Source organism: Chelon labrosus, assembly GCF_963514085.1.
Source record: "Chelon labrosus genome assembly, chromosome: 6".
Lineage (NCBI taxonomy): Eukaryota > Metazoa > Chordata > Actinopteri > Mugiliformes > Mugilidae > Chelon > Chelon labrosus.
This window is the reverse complement of record NC_140342.1, coordinates 12,449,018-12,474,103: the sequence shown is the minus strand read 5'-3', so window position 1 is coordinate 12,474,103 and position 25,086 is coordinate 12,449,018. Positions and strand designations below refer to the sequence as shown.

Here is a 25,086-nt window from a genome sequence, read left to right as displayed (position 1 = left end):
CCATCTGTGTGGCTGACGATCAGCGGCTTGATTGGAATCATCCTGAAACCGGAGTTTCTATGGCAACGGAGGCCAGTGCGTCTGCGTCTGAGTGAATGTGCTCCGTGAAAGGCCGCGCGGTGCGTCGACGCAGGCGGAACACGCAGTCCTGGGAGCCAACCTTCAGTCGGAGCGAGTAAACAAAGATTTTTTTTTTTTCCTCCTCTCTCTTTTCTTTTTCAGACGCTCAGATGTTGAATCACAGACGCGTGAAATGATTTATTGAAGGGAGAAGAAGCTGCTGCTTGCATACACATATGCCACAGGCTGCTGTGAGATCAGACCATCAAGCTGGCGTGATTATTTTATGGATCGGCTTACGGGTCGGTTTATAAAATGTTGGGAAACATGCTGAAAATGTGCATTTCAGTTTCTAAGAGCGCAACCATACACATTTGATTTCAGCCAGTTCTCCAAAACCCAATGATAAACCTTGAGATTCAGTACAGGAGCAAACCACTGGAGTAATTATTATTATTAAATTTTTTTTAGCTTGAATTATAATCATCTTCTCAATTAATTGGCTTTGTCTCAGCTCTCTTCATCAGTAAATAACACGAGGCAGCCACTAATTTCATTTCCACTTGGACTCATTTGATTTGCTCAGTGTTAATATGACTGGATGTTTGAGGCTATAAAAGGTTTGATTAGTCAATTACGAGCTGAACAGTAAATACAAATGAGCCCCAATAAGATTAATGCAAGCGAGACCGTGAAGATGTGATAGCATTCTGCAACATAATACATGTACGGAGCCATAATAAACCTTTTCGAAACGAAATCGAATAAGTGAGGCTTAAAGGTGGACCCGAGGACTGATTCTGCATTTCATTTAAAATGAAATCGTAGCCGTGCGGAGAGCCGAGCTATCCTTGCAACCCCTCCTCTCCTCTCTATCCCCTCCATCCAGCCCTAAGGGACGGGTGAGTGAGTGAGTCAGACGCATAATGCTCCTTTCATTAGCCCACTGTTTCTGACGCACACACTCAACACACAAGAGCGGCTCTACCAACAAAGACAACAACAACAACAGCAGTACCAGGCGGCAGCATGAATATCTGAAGGACATCCTCCATATAGCACAAATGTGGTATATGTGTGTGTGTTCGTCTTCTCTTTGCTCTCTGATACTTTATTCCAACTTGTTTTTTTCTTTCTCCTCCCCCTCTCTCTCTCTCTCTCTCTCTCTCTCTCACTCTCCCACTTCCTGTCTGCTTATGACTCATAAGTGCGCAAAACTTTTTATCTGTGCTTTATGGGCACACTCCAGTGTGAGCCAACAAGCCATATTGGAGTTTACCCAAGGATGAGCGGAGCTGAACCTTAGCTGCCTCATAACTCCGGGGAGGTGGGTGGTATCTGGAAGAAAATAAAAATAATTACATCTGAGGTTGAAAGACGGAGGTATAGCCAGTGGCAGATATGGGAGATTTTAAGGGTGGAGGGCAGTTTGTGTATGTGTGTGTGTGTGTGTGTGTGTGTGTGTGTGTGTGTGTGGGTCCACATCTGAAAATACAAGTGTACTTACCGTCTATAGATAAATGGATTCATTTCTCATTTCCTCATCTCTTCCCTCTGTGGCTTACATTTGACATTCTCTGTCTCTCCTGATCTCTCCTTCGAACCGTCTTCTTCTTTTCCATTGCTCTTCACAGCTTCATTCCTGACACTTGATCGGTTTTGTTCGTGCTGCAGGCCAGTCCGAACGCAATGACCTACAGTGGCCTGGTTAGAGAAGATGCGAAGGGTTCGAGGAGATCCTAGGTTCTGAGGGGACCCCATGCAAAGCCGTAGGTACATGTGCCATCCCCCGGGTCCAGACTCGTCAAATCTGCCATAGGGTGGATAGAAGGGAGTGTGGTGGAGTATTGTTGATGTCCAGTGGGGTCAAAACTTATTCATCTGGGGGTCCCAAAACAATTGCTGGGGTAGCCTGTCTTGTTGGTGGGTGGCATGCATTGAATTTATTCAATGGCAGTCTACAAATTACAACAAAGATAAGACCCACAGTTATTCTCATGCTTTCTTTACTGACGCAATTTGACTTTTGTTGCTTCAGTAAATGTCTTCCACTGTCTGTTTTGCAGGGCCCAGTGTAGTTTTGGACAGACATAACTACTACTATAATGCAATAATCGAATCAAACACTCTGCCAAAGTCACTTTAAGTAGAAAACTAAAGTTCTTTGTCACTTTATAACTGATTTTCTCTCCTCTATCTGCACTTGCAGGGATTGAAATCAGATGCTGCTGCACCGCCTGCCCCTCTGCGGGACTACCCCCGGGTGAAGCAAGGACCGGGACTGTCACTGTCCCAGTGTCACTGCAAGATAGGCTGGATAAGAGAGGAAAGCTTAGAAAATGGTGAGCTACCGTTCCATTTTTGTGTGTAAAATGTTTCCTAAAAATGAACATTTTGATGCATGTTTTGCATCAGCATCCATCTACGTCCCCTCCAACCCTTGGGAACTTGTTAGCAGGTCTATCACTCGTTATATATGGGCAGCGGTCCATCATTATAAACTCATACTGTGTGATACAAGAACATTAGTTTAAAATAAAGTGAAAATTCAAGGACACCGTATATGTTTAACGCATTAATAATAATTTCTGTTTTACCCTGTATGCACTACAACAACTGTGATGTTGTTAAAGAGGAAAAAAATAGTTTCATCTGACTTTGAAGCTACTTTTGGGTCAATTAAGAAAAGTGCTGGCAACATTTCCAACTTCCTAATTGGAAAGTTAGTGACTGTGATGCTCTGCTTTCTGGTTGACTGACTGACCATATTGCGCACACTCCTGCTGATTTTGTTTTTCTGTGGTTGCGATGTGTCAAAATGACCTTTGGCTTCGCTCTTGGTAAGTCTGGCCGCATCATGCCGGGCGTTGGCCCCGACTCAGCCCGGCTGGGTCGCCGTGATGCGAGCGAGGGGCCAAAGCAGAGGTGTGAAAACGTGTGCGGTCTGGTAATGAGCCTGAGCCGAGGAGCGATGGAGAGAGAGAGAGATAGTAGAGGGTGGGGGCGAGGATGGGGAGGCAGAGGGAGAGGCAACTGATACGTCTGGGCGATGACTCACCGATGCCGGGTATTTATAGCATCAGGAGGAGGGAGGGAGGGAGGAGGTGGGGGAGCGGGCTGTTTGGGGGGCGGCCAGGACCAGCATCATCGCACCGTGGCGCCGACAGGGAGTGGTGGAAGAAGAGACCACAGAGATAAAGAAGCACCGGTGAAGGAACAAAGAAAGAGAAAGAGAGGAGTGGTGGGAGGGACATGGCAAAGGAGGATGCTGAAAAATAGAGGAGGAGAGAGGAAGAAAGGAGGGAGGGGTGGGGGGGTGGAGGAATGAGACTGAACCGGAGAGATGAGAGGGCGGACGGAAATAGATGTCTCATTTAAAATTCTCACATTAAAAATACAATGTTGTTGTGCTTGCTGCACAGAAGGAGCAACATGAGGCGCAGAGAACAGGACATAATGGACTTTGGACAGAATAGCAAGCGTGTGTTTAAGCTGGTATTTGATCAACATCCATACACATTTGCAGACACATTTTCAAAAGCACACCACGCACGCAGACACGGGGGCTCTGCAGGAGGAGGTGGCACACTTTAATGACTGGAAGATCCAAGACAAAACTGCATGCACATCTATCAGAGAGGCCAAAAGTCAATTTTGGAGCTTTGCATTCATTTATTTATGATCATTTGTGTATATTTTTGCTGCGGATGTGTGCATTTATGATGTAGATTAACTGGAGTGACTGGTTTTAAATACCTTAGTTTTGAGAGTGACTTTTGTTTCTGATTTCACTGTCGGCACTTCTTCATCAAAACACACATCCTGCCCCGGCCTCCGCTGACGTCAGCCAGTGCGTCACGCCGCACCCCATTACCATAGACACTCACATAATCTGTGCACGTGCGCTCGTGCACGCGCTTGCACAGAGAGAGGAGAGGAGAGGAGACACACACACACACACACACACACATTTGTCGGTCGAGAAGAGATGATTCAGAACACCGTGTTGAACACTGACAGTCATTAATAGCTGTGAGCAGGGCAAAAGAGCAGGGAGAGAAAATTATAATTATAATAAAAAGTGAAAAGAGCAAAACTGAGGTTGACAAGATGCTGGAAGGTAGAAAAGAAGTTCAGCAGCGACAAAACACAGCGCGGCAAATTGCTGAACGGTTGCTGCTATAATGAAAGAGAGTGCAGGTTTGCAATGTGGAGGCAGCCAAGTACTGTAGATGCGACTAAAATAGTGACTGTCAGAATGAGAAACTGAGCTCACGAATTAAAAGTATGGTTTACCCCGGTGGACGGGGGGTTAAAGTGTCAATTATGACCCGCAGCAACCTCAGACTGCATGGAGCTGCCAAGTAGAAGTTGTTATCAAACCAGAAGTTTTAAATTATTGATTTTTGTTAGGGAATTTATTGTAGAAAGAAAATTTAAATGAGATGATTTCCTACACAGCCATCCATCTATACACGATCTATAACCATTTATCCTGTGGGAGGGTCAACGAGGGCTGGATCCTATCCCAGCTGACAGCTGACAGCAGGGTTTCTAACTCAGAAAGGCAAACAACCATTCACGCCCACACGCATACCATGCCAGTTTGGAATCACCAACCATCCTAACACACATGTCTTCGGAGCGTGGGATGCTCCAGAGAAAACCCACGCAGGCACACGGAGAACATGCAGACTCCTCAAAGGAAGGCCCCAGCTGTGAGGTGACAGCGCTAACCACTCTGCCGCTGTGTCGCCCTCCTACGAAGGCAGCCACATAAAACATTAAAAGTCCCGACAGTGAAATCAAAAGTGCAGCTGCTCAACAAACTCTATAAGGCTATAAGACTTTAACAAAACTGGTTGTCACTGGTTGAGCACGTGGATGGGAAATTATCAGTTCACGTTTATTCTTGGCCCCAATAAGCATGACTGGCTGTGAGGAAACATGCACGAACCAGGACATCAATATTTTAGTATATTAACGGAGATGGTCGAGCCATGTCATGAGACCGATTTCAACTGCACTTAAACAACAGAAGAAGGAGTGAGAGTAGAATTAAAACCAATGACAAGAGAAGTAAATAACACTGACCATCTTGTGACAATACGATGCTCTGCTTTGAAACGTTTGGTCCTGGCATTCACTTGAATGATGTTACTTAGACATGTGCCACCCACCTAAACCAGACCAGACACCCCCATCCCATAGTAATGGCACTCCTTGATGGCAGCAACCATCCGCAGCAGGATGCAGCCTGACACAGACACCGACACACAAAAACATTGTGTTGCCAGAAAAGGGACAAATTTACACAATATTAGGAAGGTGGTCATAATGTTATGCCTGTTGGGTTTAGACTAAATGCCAGAAAATTAACAAATTATAGTATGTTGTTATGTTATTATTGGCGTCTGAGTACATCATGCTAGATTTGGAACTAGTACATGCTACAAAACTATGCTACATGTTATTGCAGTATTAACACTTAGTTTTATCCTGAAACAGAAGCATGTATTTAAGATATAAAGGAATAGTTTTAAATTTTAGGAAATAGGCTTTCGTGTCATGTGTTATCAATTGAAACCACATACTCTCACATGTTAATGCTAAAAGCCTAAAGGCTAACTGGAGCTAGCAGGGCATTAGCTTAGCTTGTAGCATAAAAACTGAAAACCAGAGGTAACAGCTAGCCACGCCCAGCTAATCGCGCTGGAACTTTAAAAATAACAGTTCACCATTTTACTAGGGTTATGTTTGGGCTATTCTTGTTAGAGAGAAGATTGCCAAAAACTCCAGGAAGCCTCTACAGTTGGTTGGCCAAGAAATAGTCTGGCGCAAAACCTGTGAAATGACAACTACGCTTCTGTTTTTGTACCGACTAAACAAACAAGACATAGCTGGTTAGTTTGTGAGCTTTAGAGGAGCTGGATTATTTAATTTTTTTCCATCTTTGGACAGACCCAACTTCTTTCTGGTTTGTGTGATAAGCTAAGCTAACTAGGAAAATGAGAGGGGCATCAGTGCTCCAAGAAAACCAACGAGCATATTTCCTAAACTATTCCTTTAATGGAAGAAATCAAAAGATGACCATGAGTAGAGGAGGAACGGACACTTGTCTGTTGAAGGTAGTCTCATTAATCCAGAGATATCTGGTCAACTCCCACTGGTCTCCAGCTGCATTCCTGTGGCATTACGTGGACATTATGTGCCCTTTTCTAAAAGGCTAAGCCTGCGTAACTCTCCACCTTCTTTCATTTCATGCTCTCCTTCAATTTTCCTCTCCCCTCCTTACGCTGCTCAGACAGCAGACTCCTCTCCTCATTTCTGCTCCTCTGTCCTAATGGCTCAGACAACATATATGTGGCTCTAATCACCACCATCTCTGTTCCTCAAACCACCTTCCCCCTGAAGACAAGGACAGTAATTGGCACAAAGGGAGGGATGAGCCGGATGGGTACAACAGAGCTAAAAAAAAAAAATGATAAAAAAGTAATGAATGCAAGCCGCTAGGAAATGGGTAGGTTAAGAAACGAAGCGGCTAATGAAGGAGACAAGGATGCCAACCTGTGAGGGGAGAGGAAGGTGGAAGCAGATGAAAGGCTGCGAGGCAGCGTCACCATGGAGACGTTGGTTGAAAAGAAGGTGAGCCATGACAACGGGCGTGCCATTCTGCTGGCTCTTATGATGTGGTGATGAGGGCTAGAGAGGTGAGGAGGAGAAAAACAAAAAAAGAGGGGGAACACGACTCTTTCTTTTAAACGCCCATCATCTTTTTTCTTTTCTTTTTTTACCCGAGCATATGCAACACCATCAGATCTGAATGGCTGCTGGAGAAGAAAATCCAAGGTTGTAACGATGAAGTGTTTATTACTCTCTGACCCGAGCTCTCGGCTGAGTCACAAGTCCTTGAGTCGCTTTCAGAGCATAAAGGCAAGAATTTGAACACGCGCGTCTTGAGATGCAGCTTTGCGAGGCCGTGTGTATGGGTTTGCAGTTGGCTGGGTGAGCGTGCACGCGAATGGCATTGTGACGCACGCAGGCCATTGTTGAGCTGATATTATTCTCCCCCACACAGCTCTGATTGACGTGTGGGCAAACAGCAGCCGCAGAATCCCTCTCGACTCCTGCAGGGTTAGATACAGGAGGAGGAGAAGAGACACGCTGTAGACAGAGTCAGATACAGTGTCGTCAGCTGATCAAGGACAAGAGATTAGACAAATGAGATGAAGTACAGGGAGAAAGGGGGTAAAATTTAACCAAACATACAAATTTGACCCACTACATTCGTATTTTAGCATCCAGCTAAGACAGTGCAACCAGAATACAGTCATATTTTTAATACTCAAGAAATCTTCATCCAGTTCTACAGCATAACATAAAAATCATCAAATCTGACTTCAAGATTACAAGATTTACTTCCATTACTCATAGTATTTATATAAACTGGAGATAAAAATGAGTTTGGTGAGCAGCTTTGTGGCAGCGTGACAAACATTCATCTGTACATAAATACGTGAATTAGCGCCTTAAAAAAGCTCAGTATGTTGTAGTCATACATCTGATTGTTGTCATGCCAAAAAAGAGCTGCTTGTGGAATGAAGTCTGCCTGTCCAATTTATATCTTAGCTGGGAAAAGAAGTGCAGGAGTTTTTCTTTTTGGCCCAATATGCTCTTTGACTAAAAGCCCAATATGACAGCTTTTATAATCAGAAGTGAAGGAAGCCAGACGTTACGTTTCCTGCTAAAATGTAAACTCAGAAGGCAATTTTTAGCACTGTGTTCTCCCCCTTTTTGACTGTAGGTTGCTCCTAAGAAGTCTTCTATATTTTTAATGATCAATCAATGACATATATTTAATAAAATAAAGTTGCAGTCAAAATTATTCAATCCTCACTACGAATTAGGTTTACCGGCAACATGTACAAACTAGCAGCTGTTTGCAATAAACAAGTCAAGAACAATTTAAATAGTTCAGCACAACTAATATTACGAGTGGTTTCAACAAAAAAATGCCACTTTTCATGACTACTGCAGACTCAAGATTATCCAACCCCCTGAATAGAATTCCTCATAAGAGCACAATCAGGTGTGGTCTCAAGCGCACCTCGATGCAACCAGTCAAGGGCTACATTAGTTGCATCAAGTGTGCTTGAGGTGGAACACCTCAAATACCCGGACTGCTGATGGTGACATTTGATTGCATATTAGAATCAGGTCAGGTCAGAGAAGAGATCATCGCCTTGCACACACAAGGAAAAGGATGCAAAAAGCTAGCAAAGACGTTGAACGTTCCCAGAGATACAGTTTAAAATGAAAGGATCAGTGGCTTCGCTACCTGGACGTTTCAGAAAAAGGAAGCTATCAGGTGGTCAAAAACCCCTGACTGACTGCAAAATACCAGCAGCAAGACTTGGTGCAGCAGACACTGAGGTTTCTGTCTCCAGAGTAAGGCCCATGCTAAACGCTGACGTACACCACTACTCACCCAAAAGCACAAGAAAACTCGGCTCCAGTTTACCCCAGACTATATAAATAAGCCAAAGAGGTTTTGGGATTCTGTTCTGTGGAGCAATGGAAAAAAACTGGAACATTTTGGGGAGGAAGAATGAAGCATACGGTGAAAAGAACACCCTGCTTATGGTGAAGCATGGCGGTGGCTCAGTGATGCTCTGGGGCTGCTTTGCTTCCTCTGGCACTGGAAACCTGCAGCGTGTGGAGGGCAAGATCGACTCAGTCAAGTATCAGGAGATCCCTGGGGACAAAAATGCCATGCCATCTGTAAGGAAGCTGAAGCTTCGGTGTCACTGGACCTTCCAACAGGACAACGATCCCAAGCATACCTCAGAGTCCACCACAGCTTGGTTTCAGAACAAGCACTGGAAGATAGTTGAGTGGCCATCACAATTGCTCGACTTGAACCCCATTTAAATTCTCTGGTGTGATTTGAAAAAGGTGGCTGCAAACCCGAGAATATTAGTGAACTGGAAGCCTTCGCCCGTGAGGAATGGGCTACAATTCCCCAGGAGCACTGCACGTTTGCAGCAGGTCATAACAGAAAAAGGGTGGTTACTAACTACTAAAGATGCTTGTCATGAAGGGGTTGAATAATTTTGAGACTGCAGGAGTTATTAAAAGTGGCATTTTGTGTTACTGTGCATACTGTGATTGGTTCTTTTTTGCCTTTCAGGGTTTATGGCAGAGAAATGGAAAGCACTTCAACATTCACGAACGAGGTGCAAATTTATAAATGGAGATCAGTTTCAGCTCTCACTCCCACGCCTTGGCCTTATCATTCAAGGCTGGAGCGGATCTTGCAGGAAGACACAGCAGCTGAAGAAATCACAAACATGCATGAAACCAGAGGGTCAGCTCCAGTCGATGGAGGCCACGTCCTCCTGAGTGCTCCAGAGACGGGGCTGTAGGATTTGACTTGGAACCCGGTGTTCCTGCTTCCACGTCCAGTTAAGGTGACCACGCTTATTAAGATGTCTGAGCAGTGCATCACCACTTCTCACGCAGTTTTGAGCGTGTGAGCAGCTTAGAGTATTTGACTGCATAATGCACGATGGCAGATCAAATCACTGGGTTTTAATATAAAAAAAATCATTTAAAAGACAGAGACTGAGTCTGTCAGTGGAAACAGTTCAGCTTTGACGAACACTTCCCCCCGAGGAAATCATAGCTGTACTTCTTCTAAGCAACACACAGTGCAACAGTGTTGGAAAACAAGATTCCCTAATTAAAGCAATTTTAAAATGTCATGCAACTTAGATTATTACTTGCAGAGGAAAGGGAGCTGTGTGCCACGGTGTAACCTAGAAACAGAGAGGGCGATCCATCTCATCAGTGCTTTGCCAAAAAAACTGCTTTTGAATTGTTTAGTAAAAAGGTCAATACTATAGATAGAGTGAGAAGGAGAGTAAGAGAGAGGAGAGAGCAAGTAATGGGAAAGCCAATAAGAGCGTGAGAGTGGCACTCCTAAGGACTCCTAATTTAATTACTATAATTTTCCCTTTTCCCTGCTGTAGATCTCATTGAGAGAAAAGGAGAAGCAGACAAAGACAGACAGAAAGGGGACGCAATAGCACCAATCATTTCTTTTGTTTTCTGCATCTGAAGAGACCGGTCTGTACGCAACGACGCACACAGACAGCACACCGCAAGCCCCGGGGAGGAATTACAGATTCAGTCAGTGAATCTTTCACCAGCAGGAGCCTGCTGGGATCTGAGTTTAGAAACCTCTGATCCATCACTCTGAATCGTCATCGCACCCAGGGGGTGGGGTGTTGGCATGACTTACACAACAACAGATAGACAGACAGGAGTGCACACATATGTATGTCTGTATCTAAAGAGCCCCTCTAGGTATTTAACAGCACCACCAAGTCTGTTTTCTGACCGACACGGGCAGAGGTAGGTTTGAAGAAATATGCATTCAGTTTGTTGTCCATAATCACCCACGCGTGTTGCACAAGACATTTGACAAGTTATTTTTAGCTGTGATAAAAACATATCATCCCAAACCCTATCCAGAGGGCTGCTGAGCTGGGGAGACGTCCCCCCCCCCCCCCTGAACATATGCGTCACAGCTGTCACAAGACATCTACATCAGTCACTGCCATGCCCGATGACTGAATGCACGTAGATTTGTGAGCGTATTCATTTATCATCAACATTAATAAGTGACAACGACCGTGTTCTATTATCAGTTTCCGAACGGCCTTGCAGAAGAATGTAACCTTTTTAAGGATCAATGCCACCGTGGGCTGTCTGTTGTGGCCTGTGGAGCCGCTGCTGTCCCTCGGGGTGAAGGCTGTTCCTGAATGGAGAGATGTGATGTCAGAGGAGTGATGCTGAGGGATTATACAAGACCGTGCAAGCAACACCACGCCTCTCTCCACCTCTCTCTCTCGCTGCCAGTCTCTCGATTCTATTTTCCCTTTCTCTCCTTTTTTTTTTTTTTTTTTTTTTGCGCACAGACAAGTTGATAGGAACTTAAACAAGCCATGCTGCGCACACACATCAGCAGCAGCATCATTGAGGGACACGGTGGAGTCTTTAAAAGTCAGGAGGCTTTCTACAGCTGACGCCACTTTCAAGTTAAAAAAATAATAATAATAATAATAACACATTAAATCACCTCCAGCGTCGTCGCAATCTCTTTTGAGATGACGACACGCTGCGCGCAGCCCCAACCGAGGAATGAAGTGGAAAGGATTAAGTGGGGGCCCTTTTTGTCTTTCACCGCTTAAATGGATGTGAAAATATCGAAACGCGGGACAAATGAGGAGCACGCTGAACGCAATTAGATGCGCAGTGGATACAAGCAAGGAGCGCAGGGGCTGATTGGAAGAGCACTTACGTGCGTATGCGGGCTGTCAGAGGACACTGAGCGCATAGTTTAGAACCACTTTAGAAGCTCCAAAAGGAGGCGTGGGGGTCTCACTGGACCACCAGGGAGGATACAAGCATCCACCAATGTATCTGAGTGGCAGAGAGACGCTTACAAGGACTTAGGGGAACATTTAAAAAACATTAAAGCCTTAACTAAATTGACATTTTATTTTGAAGGGGTACCTAAATTTATATCTGAATCTTTTCACTTTCTGGCCTACACTGATCTACGTCTGTGAGGTCTATGAGGATGCCACTTTTGGGTGATAACCGCAGACGTTCGCTGGAAGATATACAGCGACAAAAAAAAGTGTTTAGTAAGGCTTTTGGGCTCACCATAAACTTCTCTGCGCCACTCATCCGTGACCTTTTACAGGCAGCTCGCTCGCTGTGGCCCGTTTTTTATCTTGTCAACCTGCGGAATGCCCGAGCATTGGCCTCCAGCCGACAGGAGGGTGTTTATCTCCATCTCTGTCAGAGAAGGGAGAGGAGGAGGAGAAAGAGGGAAAGAGAGAGAGAGAGAGAGAGAGAAAGAGGACTGCTGAACTGCGACAGCAATTCCGCGGTGGTTTGAGCCTGTGAGTCATCGCTAGAGGGTTTAACTCTTCAAATGCCACGGTGAGAGTGGAAGTGATGGCAAAACAGTATTTTGTTTTAATGATTTATTGAGCATTTAATGATCTTTTAATAGATAGCGAATCACTGGGGAAACAGTCGCCCTTTTGTTTGGCACATCTTGGCACAGTCTCCTAAAACTGGAGACTAAGATGTTTTCAACATGTGAAGTTGAAAAGGAACACTTTCCATCTGAATTAAGCTCTCCTTTTTTTTTTTTTTTATAAATAAATAAATCTGTAGGTTGATTATCCACACCTTCCCCGCGGGTCCTGCACACATTTAATGCTCTTACCAGCCTGTGCCGTGCAACAGACTGCACGGAGAGCTATTTTTAAACCCAGCTCACTCTTTAGCATGCCATATCATAAACCTGAATCATTTATATGGATTTTTTAGGACCGGCTATTGCGTGCGTGGTGTGATGACGCGCCGGTCAGGTGTTGCCTCATATAACGAGGGGAGCTGTCCAAGTGCTGAAAACAGAAGAGAACTGCACCGCTCCCGAGGAGATGCCATACACCTTTACTGCTGTCTGAGCTTTGTTGCCAAAGGTAAAACTAATATTTTATGGTTATATTCACAATGTTTTAGCTCAGATTAATATCTAAACGCATCAGATGCGTTTGTTTTTACGGTCGCTTTTCGCCACACTTTTGGTTAGAACGGACGAAAACGCTTCCCCCGCAATCGGTGGTCATAGAGAGTCGTTGTTATAGTGAAACCATTGGGAAGAGATTGGTATTTTATTTATTTATTTCATTTTTAATTAAGGTTTATGTTTTCAAGAGGAAATCGGATGCTGAGGTTGCCCCTAACGACGCGGGGAGTGACTCATCCAGTGATGCAAACGTATCTCCTCACGCCCAGCATCATATCATTCAATTTGAGGAGCGTAAATCCCTGATAGGCAAACAGATCCTGGATCAAAACACGCTCGTTCGTGTTGCTTTCGAATAAGCTTAACCGGCTGAAGCGTAAACATCTACGATCTTGTTTGTCATCACTAACAGTTTGTGCTTTGTTGTCTTCCAGGTAATAGACTGCCTACAATGCTGCATTTCCACCACAAGTTGCCCGCGGGGGGAGCCGTGGTCCTGCTCGCCTTCCTCCTTCATGGATGCGCCGTGCAGGCTGCGTCTGTCCCCCGCCACTACAGGCTCCGTGGCGGGGAGAGTGAGGGGCAGCCGGCTGCCTACCCACCCAGCTCCGACATGATGAAAGCTCTGGAGTACATCGAGAACCTGAAGCAGCGAAACGGGGGGCGACCCGAACCCGCGGATTACGACGAGGTGGACAAGTTCAGGGTCCTGCTTCAGCTCGCTTCCCAGCAGGACGAGGTTCCCGGGGACCGTCAGCCCGCTCCCGGCATGCAGAGGCAGGACATTACCGCTGAGCAGCTGATGAAAGCCCTGCTCAAGTCTCTGCAGGATCAGGCCGGCAAAGAAGCGAAGGTCAGTCCCGTATCGGCGTCCAGGAACGACCGCCGCACGCACAGGCACCGCACCAAAGACACTGAAATCCCCGAGAGCGCACCGGCAGACTACGGTAACTTCCCCAGACCCCACAAGAAATACCCACTGATGTTCGAGGACGAGGAGAATACGGACGCCTCTAAGCGAGCCACAGAGGACCTGGACGAGCAGTACACGCCACAGAGCCTTGCCAATTTGAGGTCCATCTTTGAAGAGCTCGAGAGGATGCCCACGGTCGTTGGCCAGAAGAGAGACGTGTTCGGAGACGACGATGATGAAGAGGAGGACGGGCTCAGCCTGAGGAACCAGGCTTACGAGGATGTGGCCGGAGGGGAGGAGTGGGTCCCCGTGGAGGAGAGGGAAGAGACGGAGGAGATGGTCAACGGGAGCCACGAAGAAATGGACAGGGCGCTCGGTGAACAGGAGGAATCCGAGAGGGAGGAGATGCAGCGCAGGGCCAACCAGAACCAGGAGGATGCTGATGATGACACTAAGCTGGTCGATTACTACCTGCTGAAGGTCCTGGAGATGAGCGACCAGAGGCAGAAGAGAGACAAGACCGGTGAGCAGAGAAAGAGACTGATCCGCCCCTCCATCGTGGACCCTCGGACGGTGAAGGAGCTGCTGGAGCTCTCCCTGAAGCTCCACGTCCCTCCGCAGGACCTTATCGATATGCTGCTCACAGAGGAGCTCAGAAAGCTCCACCGCGACCCCCAAACCGCAGCGCGCTACCCCACCGGCCAAACCCCCAAGATCAGGTACTACAGCCGCAGACTGCCCCTAAAGCCCAAGCCCGCCCCCGAGGACATGGACAGAGAGGATTTTTTAGACATCATCGGGGTGGAGACTATCAGTAACGAGTACCCCGTGGTGCAGAGACCACTGAAGACCTCTTCATCTTCAGACAGAATCCAAGCGGCGTCCAACCCCGCTCCAAATCCAGGTCCGGTGAAGATCCCCGCTCCATCCGGACGCAGGGAGAACCTGTTCTTATCCGAGCTCAACAAAATGCCCCTGAAACGCCAGGCCAACGGCCCCGCCGCCGCCGCCGCCGACGAAGACGACGACGACGACGACGGCGGAGACGTTGAAGACGAGGTGACGACCTACCTGGCGGCCAAAATCCTCACAGAGTACCCCAACACCATCACCAAGCGGGACACCCAGGCGCAGCTGAAGGGACAGTTCCCGTACGAGCTGTACGAGCGCGCCATGAAGGACTACCTGGAGCAAGCGGACGCGGAAAAGAGGCCCGTGGCCAAGAGGGAAACCGAGGTGGCCGCGGAGGAGAAAGTGACGCCCACGGAGATGCAGGGGAAGGACGAGATACCGGCCAAGACCTCGGCTCCACAGACCGAAGAGGAGGTGAAGGAGCACCGCGAGAAGACGGTCACCGGGATGTAGCCTGATCCCCCTGCGAGACGCACGAAATTCTGAATATAGTATTTATACTGTCTCAAAAATAAAGTTTGGTGGACGTGATCTAGTTTACAAATTTCTATTATATGATGCTAATGTCACCCTAAAGAAAAAGGACTATAGCAATCAAATATAATTAAAATCTATCTATCTATATAAATATATATATATATATATCAGTCCCTACTTGCTGCAAGAACATCATAGAAATATCACACCACAGGACATTAAAGGTGCAAAAGATGTATCCTCAAAACATTATGATTGGATTTGAAGCCTGTTGCCAGTGTCAAATTGCCAGTCCTCCTGATCAATAGACTCATCAAACTCCAGTCAAATCAGAGATATTAAAAGTTTTGTGATGTTGTTTCCAGTTTGTTTACATTAATGGTGTCTGTAAACAGCATTAAAGCAGCCTTATATTTTCAACTATAACCGACCCGAGTAATGGCTTATTTTTCATCTACGTCAAAACTATTGAATTCCATATGTGAATATACATGTAAATGATCAAGTGTAACGCTGACCGGGCCTTTGAGGAACACAAGCGTACAGTGTAACGTGGGGGGACATCACGGTGGCAGCGTGTTGTTGTGACTCGTGATATATTCAGGGTTGGTGGATTTAATGTTTAATTATTATGGATGTTTATTTCCGAGTCTTACTATCAGACCGTCGCCTGCCTTCCAATCCTTTCATACTGCAAAGCTCTGTATTGTTGGCCTACCAGTGGTTGTGCTATGTATGCTCATTTTTAAACCATTTTGTACATGTTCAACGATTGTGTGATCGATCACAGATGAATAAAGCATCAGCTGGATTATTTTTCTTCTTGCTGAGTTGTGTTGCCTTATTAAAGCCGCAGAGGTGCGCCGTAGCCAGGCGGAGGGAGCAGGGGGAATAAAATAACACAGGGCGAGCTAGCCTTCTGTTTAACAAACACACACACACACTCAACAAGGGCTGGGGAATTTCCTTGCAACCTAATGAATCATGCAAAACACACATTCACGATAAAAAGAATTACTCAAAGCAGGCCTCGTATCAAAATAAACATTTTAATCATAAATTACACATTTAAAAAACAAACTGACTCACACCCACACTAGCAACCTCTGAAAGAATGATATTCCCACACATGTAATATGTTATTCAGATTAAAAAACAGTCTCATTTCAAAAATTGGATATGTGCTAGTAAGAAACATTGTACCTCTGAGTGATGCTAGAACTCTATTTCTTGAGATCACTTGACTGCAAACCCAGCCAAGTGATTCACAATGATCCAGTATTTTTTTAGCACATGATTTAAATTCAAATGCAACAAGTTAATAAATCTAAAATCACTCCATTGTTATGATTTTCATACCCCCCTCATCCGCTACATTTAATTTATTAAAGGCAATCAGTTTAAACACAAGCCACCCCCTGCCCCCCGCCCCCCGGCTTCACTTGAAAGCAAATGAAGGTACAGTACGCGCAGTCATGCTTCGAGCAAGAACGTGAGCAAATGTTCCGTGCGCCATATTTCCTCTTTTGAAAATGTTCTGCAGAACCGAAATGTTCGAAACTCCCTTGAATTATCACACCTGGCTCCTGTATTCATCCCCGCTGTCAGTCCTTTTGTTTTGTGTTAAAATGCAGGTTTGCTCATATACTCCTCCATAGTCTGGGGAAAAAAAGGCACAACGAGGAAAGAAAATCAGCTTCAAGTGTTTCAAACAAGCAAAAAGGAGCATTATTACACATATATATATATAATATACACAGGCACACATCGACACATCACCTGCTACTCTAAAGTGCTGAGCACACCAACACGCGGCAAGTCACTAACACAAGCACAACATCTAACCTGTCTGTCCATATTCAAGGTCATCCAAACAGCTCCACCTCACACCACTCACTGCTGTCATCCTGAAGCGATAATGGGCAAAATGAATGCGAGGCTACGCTGCGCGGCTCCAGATTTTAAAAAAGTGTTAGTCAAGCCCTGCTCAGAAAGCACACCGCCGTACCACCCAGAGCCACGAGCCTACAGGGAGAGCGGGAAGCCAAACACTACACACGTTCCAGGAAAAGTCTGTCTCTCACTCGCAATAACGCTGGCCGAGAGAGAGAGAGAGAGAGAGAGAGAGCGAGAGAGAGATGCACGAGTAAAAAGGGGGGGTGAGAAACACAGCAGCACAAACACAAATCTACTTTTTTTCTAGAGGGAGCAGCAGCTAATGTGCAAACACAGCTACGAGAAAGACAAAGGGGACAACAGGGACTCAGCAGCACCGCAGTTAATTTAACTCACTACATGACTAGTTACCACTCCCATGTCAGAGCATCACACAGCCTTTAGTGTTGTGGTTTAGAAAAATATTACAAGAATCTGGAGCTTTCAAAATACCCCACAGCCATGATTTGAAAAAAAAAAAACAACAACTCTACACTAAAACATGTCACTATTGCTTTACTGAGCCATGCAACAGCTGTTACACGCTCACGCAGCAGATGTGTTTTCTGGTGCGAGCAGGCGTCAGTTAATCTCACCTCCTGCAGCATGTCCGAGGCTTCGATGCAGCGGTTGACGGTCTGCTTGGAGGTTTCCTGTATCTCGCCTCCCATGAGGAACTCGTCCAGGATAAAATAGGCCTTCTCAAAGTTAAAGATTATGTCCAGCTCACACACCTGGGAGGAGGTCAGTGTCAAATCAGAGAGTCCACGGTGCAGAACACATGGCGATCAAATGAAATGAAATGAAATGAAATGCAACGCGCCGTTTGATGACCGTCGTTAGTCGGACGGTAATGGGCTCCCGACAGGCGGCCGTTCAATTTTAACACTACACCTGAGACTAAAATTTGCGCAACGAGTGTAAGAGAGTGAAATACATTGCCAAAGTATTTGTCCAGCAGCTCCACGTAGCGATGAATGACCTCCAGCGCTAGCAGCTCGTTCTCCTGGTTATCCACGGCCAAGCAGAAATACAAGCTGGCATACCTGAGGAGAAGGGGATCAGAGAGGGGGTCAATGATATGCAACTGACTTAAAGGTACAGTTCTTCTTCTGGCCTGTGGGGTTAGGGTTATACATCTGAACTGTTTTGATGTGAGTTGCTCAGTTCTGGAGCTTTGGGTTGTAGAGATTTCACTTGAATATGATGGAACAAGAAGTGCCTAAGCTTATTTCAAAAAAGATTTAAACAACATCCTGTTGGCTGAGGTGTAACGCTACCTAGCTCTGTGGTGCCAGTTGAGCCCACCGCTATTAACTTATCTATGTAAGCTACCATTCCAAGCTGAGTTCCAAGAAAAGACTGAAGCAGTGAAATGGTTAGCGAATGTAGTGAGGCGTGCGTAAAATAGTTCCTAGGTACGCAGCTTTTCTTAAATGCAGGGTCACGGTTTCTCGAAGGAGATCTAGTTCCATTGTATTTAAGAGACCTGGATGGACAGCACTTAAAATATATAAATTGAAAAATACATAAATTTTGCTGTCCCTTTAACTTTTAATATATAATAGAAATGATTTGACAAATTCAAACATTTAAACAATCGGATCAAGCATTTTCATGTTTTTAGGCACTGATATTCTCCTTCTGAACTGATTATTAAACATTTAAATTGCCCCCCTTTATCAGTCTGATTAGATTATACAGCAACATGTGACACTATAATTCTCATTATTACACTCTCTGTGGAACACCAGTGTCCACGAAAACACATAATCTGAACACAATAACTAATCCAAGCCGACTCACCTCTTATAAATAATCTTGAGGTCTTTCCAGTGCAGGAAGTTGCAGGAGCGCGGTTGCCGTGCCAACACCATGGTGGTCATGTCCCTGATGATCTTCTTCTTCTCGCGCTCGGTCATGGGCGTGAACCACTTCTGGAGGCGCAGCTTCCCCTGGCGACTGAAGAGCAGCAGGAAGCGCATCTAACAACACAACGCAAGGTCAGCGGGGAGGTCACGAACCCGATGCACGCAGGTCCACACAAAGCCATTCTGAAGGACATATTAACCAACAGCTGCTAACACACACAAAGGGTCACAAGGGTGGAACTGCTGCCGGTGCGTTCATTAACGAGTAACTTCACAGAACAACCGCCGCCCTAAAGGGTGGTGGAAGAAATGTGAAGGTCATTTAACAACTGAGGAAGAAGTTCCTTTCCGTTTCCGTTTCAGTTTTCAAGACTGGTAAGGCATTTTGGATGTTTAGGGAAAAGGTTTCCAGCAGGTTTGGCTTCAAATCAATACAGACATTAATTCTTCCCCCACATCTTTTGGTTTCCTTTAAGTTTCCTCTCAGTGTAAATGTTATGTTTCTAGTCTTTCCATAGCAGAATAAATAGCATAAGAAAATTGAAGGTGTCAAACAGTTTAGTGATATCGGGCTTTAACTATTATTTTATAGCAACCACAATGGAAGAAAGTGTTTCTTTGTTTAGGAGAACAAAGTCTGTGTATTATATTTTATCCTTCTGAGCCTCTTCCGCACAGTTCCAGTGCCAGTATTCAAATTCTAAAAAAGACCTCATCTGATATCGTGAAATACATTTGAGTAGGTAACATAGATAACATGCACAGACCAGCCACAATATTAAAACCACTGACAGGTGAAGTAAATAACATGGTTGTGACAATACAATGTTCTGCTGGGAAACTTTCAGACCTGGCATTCATTCATGTGGATGTCACTTAGACACGTACCACCTAGATCAGACCAGACACCCTCGAGAAAGCAGCCATCCCCAGCTGGATGCAGCCTGACACAGGCACGCACACAAGAACGGTTTAGGAACAACTAAAAAAAAAAAACATCAAAAAAACAGCACAAGGTGTTGACCTGACCTCCAAATTCACTAGATCCCAAACTGATGAAGTATCTGTGGCATGCTCTGGAACAAGCCTGATCCACAGAGGCCCCTCCTCTCAACCCATAGGACCTAAAGGCCCCCCACTGACAACATTGTGTTTCCAGACACCACAGGACACCCTCAGAAGGCCCATGTCCATTCTCTGATGAGTCACAACTGCTTTGGAGGCACAAGGGACACCTACAGGTGGTCATAATGTTATGCCTGATCGATGTATGTGCCGAGTGCAGCATTAAATTTGCATCCCATGATTTTAAAGAAGAATTGAACAGCGTAGTTATATATATTTTTTTCTACTTTTCAGCTATTTAAGTTGAAGATTGATGTCAGCTGTTCTCCAATACAATGAGGACGTACCAGTTTTTCCACTGTGGGGAAATGAACTGAAGAGAACAATACACCTGGAGTAATATTATCCGAATTACTTCAGTAATACAAATAACTACTCCACCAGTAGCAATAGGCCTAAAACCAGTCCCTGTACTGGTATATCCAGGTGCGAGTAGGCTACCCTGTAAGTATCCACAGTCAAATCAATATGGAAACCATTTGACTACCCACAGGGCAGGACCCGACGGTGACGAGTGACGAAACCTGTTTTACTGAAGAGACCAGTTGAGGAAGCGTACACCTCACTTCCGACAGTCCCACAAAAAGAAGGATTAAATCACTAAAAACTAGCAATAAAAAACAAAAAAAACTCTTGTTCGGGCGTCTGACAAAAAAACAAATGTGATCAAATGTAAAAGGGAGCTGCGTCGAAGAGCACTTTCTGGTTTTGTCTACCTGTCAGCGACAACAGGTGCAGCAGGTGAACGGCCGCGGTAGGCTGATCTCACCGCTGCGCTCACGCGTTCAAAAACAAGCCACGCAACACTTACCATTTTTTTGACGCTGCGCCAAGAGGTAGCCTACAAATCAACCGAACGATGAGGAGCAAATGCGCACGTTAACCCTCACAAAGGGTCAAATGGTCCGGCCGAAAGCATATCTGATCCTCCGACAAGTGCGGCAGCAACTGGGAAAGTTGGTTAACCCCGCCCTCCTGGCCGCCGCCGGAGGAGCGCACGCATCACCGGAGCTCAAAGCCATCTGGATTGGTTGAGGTAGATTCGTCCACCCAGAAAGAGGCACACCTCCACCTTTAAAGGCTGGCCACGTGACCGCAGGAAAGGAAGCGCGTTAATGAATGAATGAGCTGGTGAAATGTGAACTTCTGACTGTCAGGGTTGGTTTTGAGCGAGTGCTGTTCCCACACTGGGTCGGTAGAGAGCAGCAAGCGCTCCCCCCCCCCCCTGTCATCCAGCCTCATGTGATACTGATCTGTCACAGTGGTTGGCAGGGACTGGCAGACTAGTGCCTCTTCTGGGATTGTTGTTCACTTGACAGCATGTCTCTGTACCGAAATGCCATCTGGTTTTTGAATGGGATCCACCACTACACAAGGTCAGTACAATATCACTTGATCTGTGAATGTGGAGTCAGGTTGATGCTGTCAGAGGATGCTTGGGGGGGACATCACTCAGTGTGTATAACTTTTTGACTGTCTAACTATATGATATATGGTTTATAACATACATTTCATGTCATTTATTTAAGCCTGCAGGCTGCTTAACAAGTATGAATAGCCTGATCACTGTGTGGCACGTCGCCGCACAAACTGGCCTTTATGTACAATTACAATAGTTCTATTGACAGCTCATGTGTCTTGAGGATGACATCCACATCACCTGACTCCACTGGGGCTAAACTGTGGTGAACACGATTGTCAATCTTTTGGCTTTTCAAGGCACAGATTAAGCATATTTTCCTGCTTTAGGAAGGGATATGAGGCGGCGTCTAAAGACTTTGAGCCCCAGGACCTGGACGTATCCGTTGTGGGAAGGTCTTTCATGATCACTGGAGCCAACAGTGGAATTGGCAGAGCAACGGCAATGGCTATAGCCAAGAAAGGTACACCCCGGGGGGCTGCATTTCTCTTGTCACACACTTTGCGTAGCTGTAAAATAAAGGCTGAGGTTTTGCTTCCAGGTGGGACGGTCCACATGGTGTGTAGGAACAAAGACAAAGCAGAGGAGGCCAGGGCGGACATCATCAATGAGTCCGGGAACACGGTGAGTGAGGTTAGCTTTGAAACGTGCCTGACAGTGAATTACACAGTGAAATTACTAAAGAGAATTATTTCAGGAGGTGTACGTCCACGTTGTGGACATGTCCCAGACACGTAAAGTCTGGGAGTTTGCAGAGGCCTTCAAGAAGCAGTATCCGTCCCTCAACGTGCTGGTTCGTACCGTCATCTTAATTCTTTGTTCTGGCTTTGCTTTCAGATCCTAAATAGTTTGTTTTTTTTAAATGCCGTGGCAGATAAACAATGCAGGCTGCATGGTGCACAAGAGAGAGCTGAACGCTGAGAAGCTGGAGAAGAACTTTGCCACCAACACTATGGGTGAGACCTGATTCTAATGGTCAGAGTGTCATACAGTAACTCTATTATCCTGTAGAGCAGGGGTGTCAAACATACGGCCCGAGGGCCAAAACCGGCCCGCCAGATGGTCCAATCTGGCCTGCGGGATGAATTTTGTGAAGTGCAAAAATTACTTTGAAGATATTAACTGCAACTGTCATTCCTAGGGTTTACACCGTTTTAGTAAGAGCTGTGGACACAACACAACACTAAGACCTTGAACTAAACAGAAATTGCACTTCTTATTCTTAAGAAATGTCCGGTTGCTCATTACATGTTTTGTAATAGTACAGTTGATTAAATGTAAACATTTTCATAACGTACTTGTTCTTCTTTGCACTAAAACAAAGGGAAACGTTTGGATTGTCATTATTCATAGGTTAATACGCTATTGTGTTACCGGTCCGGCCCCATTGAGATCAAATTGCGCTGTATGTGGCCCCTGAACTACAATGAGTTTGACGCCCCTGCCATAGAGGGATCTTGGAGGTATTAGGCCTCGGTCAGTCCGTCTCAGGGCTAACACAGAGAGACAAACAACCATTCACACTTGCTTGCACATTAACAGTTAATGTGGAATCTAACTAATGTCTCTGGGCTGTGGGAATAAGTCGGAAAAACGTGCAAACTCCACACAGAAAGGCTCCAGACAGGTTTGAACCCAGAGGTCCCGTGAGGCGCCAGCGCAAACCGCTGCCCCACCGTGACACCCGGAAAGCGTCATGCTGCAAACGGTTTGAAATCTGTGACTTTCTCCCTGTCTCTTCAGGGGTGTACATCCTCACCCAGGCCCTCATACCGCTCATACAGAAGAGCCGGGACCCAAGAGTGGTAAGATTAGACATACAGAGTCTTCTCCTGCATCATGTGGACAGCATAATGCCACTTTTGTCCGCGCTGTAGTGGCTGTTGTCTGAGCACACAGCTGTGCTTCTCTTCTCTCTGTTAGATCACCGTGTCCTCGGGAGGCATGCTGGTTCAGAAACTCAGAGTTGATGACCTGCAGTCAGAGAAGGGCTTCTTTGATGGGCTGATGGTGTACGCGCAGAACAAGGTAGGGTATGTGATCGAGATAAGGAGGCGAGCCTTTTAAAATGTATCCGTGGATCAGCCAGTGTTGTAGCCCCATGTGTAGCACAGGATTCTGTTTTAATGATAATATTGATATTATTGATAAAGAATGCATTCAAAGACATGAAGAAAAAAAAAGATGGAGGATTGAATGGAGAGATAACAATGTGTTATTTCCTTACAGAGACAGCAGGTGGTGCTGACACAGCAGTGGGCCAAAGCAAACCCAGTGATTCACTTCTCTGTCATGCATCCCGGCTGGGTGGATACACCAGGTACTGTGTCATTAGATTAGAAGTGCCAGCAAATACATCGATCAGGCATAACATTATGACCACTACTCCTAATATTGTATAGGTCTCCCTTGTGCCTCCAAAACAGTTGTTATTCATCAGAGAATGGACATGGGCCTTCTGAGGGTGTCCTGTGGTGTCTGGAAACAGGATGCTGTTAGTGGGGACCTTTGGATCCTATGGGTTGAGGGGAGGGGCCTCTGTAGATCAGGCTTGTTCCAGAGTCTCCCACAGATACTTGATCAGTTTGGGATCTAGTGAATTTGGAGGCCAGGTCAACACCTTGTGCTGTTTTTCATGTTTTCCTGTAAGTGGTTTTAATGTTGTGGGTGATCTGCATATTCATGTGTGCTGTCAAACACACCAAACTAATCAAAACAGATTAGAGAATCTGACAGGCTGATGGTTTTATTCCCTCCGTTTCCAGCCGTTTCCACATCGATGCCTCATTTCCACCAGATGATGGGGGACAGGCTGCGCAGCGTAGAGCAGGGAGCCGACACCGTGGTGTGGTTGGCCTTGTCCAGAGCTGCTGCCCGAACACGCAGCGGGCAGTTCTTTCAAGGTGAGCAGCTTGAAACGTTACAAAATTATTGGGACCGTCACTTGTCCTGACAGATATTTCGCATTGCAGACCGTAGGCCCGTTCCTGCCCACCTCCCTTTGGCCTGGACTCGAAGTTCTACTGTGGAGATTCAGAGTTTCATGACTCAGCTGGAGGCTCTGGCCAGAGAGGTTCAGTCCCAACCTGATCCAGATCTTAACAGCCCCGTGGGTCCTTCGAGGCCTCAGTTTGTCTAGATCCCGTCTGTTACGTCACACATCATTGACGCATTTAAGTGTTATATGAGCAACTACTGGAAAACATGACCCTTTATCACATCTAGTCTTATGCACATCCCAACTTTGGATTATTTTACAGACCTTTGTATGTTTAGGTCATTACGTACGGTCAGATGATTTGACTTATGGTGTCAACTGGACTGTTTGTTCTGAAAAAGTCATGAACTACTGATTAAAGAGCAAGAAACTGATTTGAGGTGACCATGTATTTTGATTTCTGACCTGTGGTTTATGTTGGTAAACTGCGTCAGCGTTTGCAGGAGAAATGGTAGCAGATCTAATTTGTGTCTGCCGATATTGTGAAAAAGATTTCTACTGCATGAACCCAGCTGCACAATCTCGCATGTCATATTTAAACAGTCATTTTAACACATTTATACCTTGCCTAATAGATGTAATATGAAAAATCACCGTCATCATCTCCAATTAAAATACCGTGATCCTGCTAAAAGCCCATCTGGGTTGGAAATATATTTTAAGTTGTTAACAACACCAGCTGACAGTGGTGTGTCCATTGGGGGAAAAAATAAAAAACATACCAACATTCATTATTTTTAAAGCAGGAGATCAGATGACTGC

The 25,086-nt window shown here is 45.7% G+C and overlaps 3 protein-coding genes across 6 annotated transcripts; 2 read left to right on the top strand and 1 right to left on the bottom strand.

The window, feature by feature from the left end:
* Positions 1-13,124: 13,124 nt before the first annotated feature.
* Positions 13,125-15,002, top strand: scg2b (secretogranin II b; the record flags this gene model as incomplete). Its single annotated transcript, XM_084547343.1, has 1 exon — positions 13,125-15,002. One exon carries the CDS (start codon positions 13,125-13,127, stop codon positions 14,949-14,951), a length of 1,827 nt encoding a protein of 608 aa, XP_084403469.1. The 3' UTR covers positions 14,952-15,002.
* A 1,003-nt stretch (positions 15,003-16,005) lies between these two features.
* Positions 16,006-20,920, bottom strand: ap1s3b (adaptor related protein complex 1 subunit sigma 3b). 3 transcript variants are annotated; one of them, XM_084546043.1, is made up of 6 exons: positions 20,718-20,885; positions 18,717-18,895; positions 17,848-17,956; positions 17,507-17,644; positions 16,821-16,882; positions 16,006-16,634 (listed from the first exon to the last, which is right to left on the bottom strand). In XM_084546043.1, exons 1-5 carry the CDS (start codon positions 20,718-20,720, stop codon positions 16,841-16,843), a joined length of 471 nt encoding a protein of 156 aa, XP_084402169.1. In that variant the 5' UTR covers positions 20,721-20,885; the 3' UTR covers positions 16,006-16,634; positions 16,821-16,840. The 3 variants fall into 3 exon arrangements, with proteins under 3 accessions (XP_084402169.1, XP_084402170.1, XP_084402168.1); XM_084546044.1 differs by lacking the exon at positions 16,821-16,882 and having other exon boundaries at positions 20,718-20,872; XM_084546042.1 differs by lacking the exons at positions 16,006-16,634; positions 16,821-16,882; positions 17,507-17,644 and having other exon boundaries at positions 17,652-17,956; positions 20,718-20,920.
* Positions 20,921-21,096: 176 nt separating this feature from the next.
* Positions 21,097-25,005, top strand: dhrs12lb (dehydrogenase/reductase (SDR family) member 12-like b). Of its 2 annotated transcripts, XM_084546040.1 has the most exons (10): positions 21,212-21,282; positions 21,656-21,789; positions 21,868-21,950; positions 22,024-22,119; positions 22,201-22,282; positions 23,070-23,131; positions 23,250-23,354; positions 23,556-23,646; positions 24,092-24,229; positions 24,299-25,005. In XM_084546040.1, exons 1-10 carry the CDS (start codon positions 21,227-21,229, stop codon positions 24,463-24,465), a joined length of 1,014 nt encoding a protein of 337 aa, XP_084402166.1. In that variant the 5' UTR covers positions 21,212-21,226; the 3' UTR covers positions 24,466-25,005. The 2 variants fall into 2 exon arrangements, with proteins under 2 accessions (XP_084402167.1, XP_084402166.1); XM_084546041.1 differs by having other exon boundaries at positions 21,097-21,282; positions 21,656-21,950.
* Positions 25,006-25,086: the final 81 nt, after the last annotated feature.